Source organism: Mchenga conophoros, linkage group LG3 (assembly GCF_057382185.1).
Source record: "Mchenga conophoros isolate Kocher_MC1m ecotype Shallow Benthic linkage group LG3, M_conophoros_male_GT1.1, whole genome shotgun sequence".
In the NCBI taxonomy this organism is placed as follows: domain Eukaryota; kingdom Metazoa; phylum Chordata; class Actinopteri; order Cichliformes; family Cichlidae; genus Mchenga; species Mchenga conophoros.
In genome coordinates, this window is record NC_140528.1 from 34785498 (window position 1) to 34790604 (window position 5107).

Sequence of the window (5107 nt, forward strand, 5' to 3'; positions counted from 1 at the left end):
CTGATATACAGCTGACCTTAGTTTTACTAGAGTCTTGTGTTTGATTTGAACTGTGTTTGTAACCTCTGATATTCAGCTGACCTTAGTTTTATAAGAGTCTTGTGTTTGCTGGCTCACCTTAGTTAACCCTTAGCTTTTATTTGGTGTGCCGCCAGCTTATCTTAGTTAACCCTTAGTTTTTATTCTTGTCTGTTCTTTTCATTGTGTGTTAATTGTTTCCCCGGTGGTCTGTTGAACAGCCCCGTCGGTTTTTGGTTTAATGTTTGTAATAAAACCCTTTATTAACTCAGATTTCGTGAGAGGGCTTGTGTATGTTTCTCCCCTCCTGTCGCCTAGCAGAGTGTGAAGCGCTTTGTGACCGCTGTGAAAAGAGCTTAATAAATAAACTTCAATTACTTACCTCTGAAAATCAATCAATCAATAATCAAACAGTGAGTTTGTGTGTTTTACTTGGTGTGTTTCAAAGATGGAGGCCACGCTGCTCTCAGAGGACTGTGTGTGGTAACCTTAAAATCACAGACCATCCTTTGGTTCTTCTTCTGGCCCTGTGAAACTTCCTGTGTGGTGCCTTTCAAATTAAAAGCCCTCCCTGACTGTAAAGACTGGACTGTGCTGCAGCTGGTGGAAACAGTGTGCAGGTGTGTTGTGTTTGATGGAGGACTGAAGTGTGTGTCCAGCTGAGCTCTCTGTGTGCGCATATTTACAGATGCTGATAAACACATGTTTGTATTTGGACCCTGTTACTGATCAGGACCTGCTGTGTGTTTCCTGTCCACAGGTCTACAAAGAGTCACACTTCCTGCTGTGGTTCAGATGTTCAGCGTGTTGCTTTGTTTCTCACATGTTGGCTCCACGGTCTCTGCTGCTGTGGGCTGATGTCATGCAGCAATACAGCTGCTCAACATCTGGCCTTGTTTTCATCAGCAGTTATTTGACTTTTACATCACATGATATTTGCATGCAACCTTCAAAGACGTGTGGAGAATTTATTATTTCTTTGAGAGATTTTTTAGTAAATAACAGAAAAAAGAAAGTAAGAGAAACTTTATTCTGTAAAACGTGAAAAATTCCACACACATGTAACTCACCACTGTGTGAACATCACAGGGGAGAAATCGTTTCTCTGAGTCAGAGATGAGTGTCAATAACACAAAAGTAACACTCAGTGTCATGCAGTGACTTTTACACAACCAGATCAGATGAACCAACTCACACTAAAACATGCATTTTGCTGCACTCTTTACACTTATTTCTTTTCTTTCTGCTCTTTTATATATTTTGTAAAAGAACAAAAAAATATTTTATATCAGCAGCAATTTTTCTCAAACTGCTGCATCACAGCTTTCATGCTGTGACCTGCAAGTGAAATGAGATAAAAGCTCTTTATCAGTAACTTATACAACTTCTGGCAGGTTAATGTCTGAACTTTGGAGTGAAACACACCCTTAGTTACAGGAAATAACACCACTGTCTGTAACTAAGTGAATCCACCTGAACACCACCTGTGTGTGTGTGACTGCATTACACTCCCACTGCTGGGAACCTGAACAAGAACCAGAACAAAGTCTAAAATAGAAGCTGACAAACAGCTGCACCACCGAGTGACACTTTATTTTATAAACTTCACAACAGGTTTCATGTTGTGACCTGTGGAGGTGAAAAGACACAAAAACTGTTTTACAGCTTTTGCGCTGCAGGAAGGATTGAAACACACCTTAGTTAAAAGTCAAACAGCAACATTTTCTCCTCCCCTCACGTCACTCAAATGTGACAAACCAGGAAACAGGAAGTTCTTCGTCCTCAGTAAAGAGAGACGCACAGACGATCAGACTGAGCTCAGACCAAACTAGCAGCTTCCTCATTGGAAAAGTGTAAAAGACCATAAACAGCTCCGTCACTGCTTTCATGCACTGACCTGTGAAAGGGACATGATATAAAAGCTGTTTATCATTAACTTTTACAGCTTCTGGCAGGCTGATGTCTGAACTTTGGACTGAAACACACCCTGAGTTACAGGAACATTGGTTGTTATAACTGAGAACTAAACTAGCAGCTTCCTCTGAGTGAGTCCAGCTACAGGAGAGAAAAGTGGAAAACTCCAACACTGCTGCTTCAAGCTGCTGACGCTCCACACACTGAATGTGAGTTTGAGCAAAAACACGACTCAAAGGAAGTTTCAGTGAAGGTGGTAGAGGAGGGAGGGGAGCCAGGACTGACTGTACTTCCTGTCTGCTGTTTTCAGCTTCACTCACAGACTCAATGGCTTCCAGATCAGAGGAGGATCTCTGCTGTCCGGTCTGTAAGGAGGTCTTCAGAGATCCTGTTATTCTGTCATGTAGCCACAGCTTCTGTAAAGACTGTCTGAAGATATGGTGGAGAGAGAGACCAACACACGAGTGTCCAGTTTGTAAGAGAAGATCTTCAAGGGATGATCCACCTTTAAATCTGGCATTAAAGAACCTGTGTGAGTCGTTCTTACAGGAGAGAGATCAGAGAGCTTCAGAGGCTCTCTGCAGTCTGCAATATGAGAAACTCAAACTCTTCTGTCTGGACCATCAGCAGCCAGTGTGTGTCGTCTGCTGTGCCTCAGAAAAACACACCAATCACAGATTCAGACCCATCGATGAAGCTGCACAACAACACAAGGAGGTACTTCAGGAAACTCTGGAGCCCTTAAAGGAGAAGTTAAAGGTTTGTGAAGAAGTTCAAGTGAAGTTTGATCAAACAGCAGAACACATTAAGGTCCAGGCCCGACACACAGAGAGGCAGATTAAGGAGCAGTTTAAGAAGCTTCACCAGTTTCTAGCAGAGGAAGAGGAGGCCAGGCTGGCTGCACTGAGGCAGGAAGAGGAGCAGAAGAGTGGGATGATGAAGGAGAAGATGGAGGCTCTGAGCAGAGAGATAGCAGCTCTTTCAGACACAGTCAGAGCCACAGAGGAGGAGCTGAGAGCTGAAGACGTCTCATTCCTGCACAACTTAAAGGCTGCAGTGGAAAGAGTCCAGCGCTGCCCCCTGCTGGATGATCCACAGCTGCCCTCAGGAGCTCTGATAGACCAGGCCAAACACCTGGGCAACCTGACCTTCAACATCTGGAACAACATGAAGGACATGGTCTCCTACACTCCTCTCATCCTGGACCCAAACACTGCAAATCCATATCTCATCCTGTCTGAAGATCTGACCAGTGTGACTGAAGGAGGAGAGAAGCAGCAACTTCCTGATAATCCAGAGAGGATTGATTTTTACAGAGCTGTCCTGGGCTCTGAGGGCTTTAACTCAGGGACTCACAGCTGGGATGTTGATGTTGGAGACAGTACATTGTGGGTACTGGGTGTGTTAGCAGAGTCTGGGCAGAGAAAGGGAAACAAACTGTCTGGAATTTGGAGAATAGGGTTGTTTGATAATAAATACTACAAAATCTCACAATCACCTCCTCACACTCATCTCTCATTCCAGCAGAAGCTCCAGAGGATCAGAGTGAATCTGGACTGGAACAGAGGAAAGCTGTCGTTCTCTGATCCTGATACTAACACACACATACACACCTTCACACACACTTTCACTCACAGGATGTTCCCATACATTCGCACTAATGATACAGTGAAGGTGTGTCCGTTGAAGGTGTCAGTGTCAGTGCAGCAGATGAGTTGAGGATGATGATGTTTCTAATGTTGTTTCCTGTCAGTGAGTTGAAGCTGTTAAACTGCAGCTGTCCTCCTGCTGCCTCGTTGTTCCAAAGCTCTTTGTTTCTCTTTTAGTTTCACTGTTTCTTTCTGTTTCTGCTGTCCACCTTTTCACATGGAAAATCATTTCACTGTTTCTCACTGAATGACTCCCCAAACTAGATTTGAAATTCTATCAAGTTTCTAATCATTACAAGTGATTCATGTTTCTATTTGATGTGTAAATGGAGATGATTTAGTTTGCTGGGATATGGACTGACATGTGTTGAATGGGAGGAGCAGTTTGTTGTTGTCTTCTTGTCTGTTTATGACAACAATAAATATGTTGTTGAAACAATGATTCATGTTTAACTCCATATATGAAATGTTTCTGATCTTTGAATTCTGTTTGATTAACCCTTTAGAACCGGTAGGAGCGGACACGCTCCATTTTGCGTAACTATTTTAAAATACCGGTAGCACTGCAACCACGTAAGCTAGCGCAATAATTTTTTTTGCATATGAAACCGGAGGAGTTGTACTTACATCTTATGCCATCAGCTTGTCCTAGGTCACGGTTTCCTTCCACATAAAGCTTTGCAAAAACTGCATAAAAATCACTTGCAGCAACAAAAACATAATATTCCAGAAACACGCTTCGCCGATCCGATCAGCTGTTTGTAACACTTCCTACGTCCATCAGCGCGAACTATCACATGACCGCATGACCTGCCCGAAACCGGAAGTGACGTCATTTTGCGGAAATGTAGTTTTTTTACGATCGGGGCCTTATGAGCCTATACTTGTGTTTTAAAAAGTTATGTTTGAGTTTATGACTTTCTGTGTCGTTTCTGGGATGCTTAGGACTCATATTGCACTGCTGGAAATAGTTTATTTTGATGCATATGCTGCTTTTTTGCAAATTTGCAGTATAATATTTATTTTCGTTTTTCCTGCAGTATATAAAAATTGGTGTATTTCAAAAATAAAACTATGAAGACACTCAAAATAAATTTCCTGTGGTGGGAAACTATTTTGTGCAACTTTTTTGTATTTACAGTTTTGAGGGATGAGCCTCTTAAATTTCTCTAACTAGAAATATATGTTAAAAAAAAACAAAAACGATTTTCAATTTTTTTGTAGTTTATTGCACTTTTTTGCAATTTATGTAATTACTATGCACCTAATGCAGACATATTAAAGTTTGGGCTATAATGGTTGTATTGATGTATAGCAACTTGAAATGCTCCCAAAAATGGCTACACAGCATGTAAAAATATAATATAAGCTCTGGCGGACTTGGTTCTATGGTAGGTCTTAAAGGGTTAAAGACTTTCTTCATGACACAAATGAGATTTCAGTGTATTAATAGAACTAAATAAGCTCAGAGTTGAAAGGCTGGAGTATTATGTACGTGCTTCACTGTCAGGATCTTCAGGGGGATT

At 41.7% G+C, this 5107-nt stretch overlaps 1 protein-coding gene across 1 annotated transcript; it reads left to right on the forward strand.

Annotated features, from left to right (window-relative positions):
* Window positions 1-2259: 2259 nt before the first annotated feature.
* Window positions 2260-4849, forward strand: LOC146578335 (nuclear factor 7, brain-like). The gene has a single exon (XM_085258478.1). It carries the CDS (start codon window positions 2260-2262, stop codon window positions 3649-3651), a length of 1392 nt encoding a protein of 463 aa, XP_085114604.1. The 3' UTR covers window positions 3652-4849.
* Window positions 4850-5107: the final 258 nt, after the last annotated feature.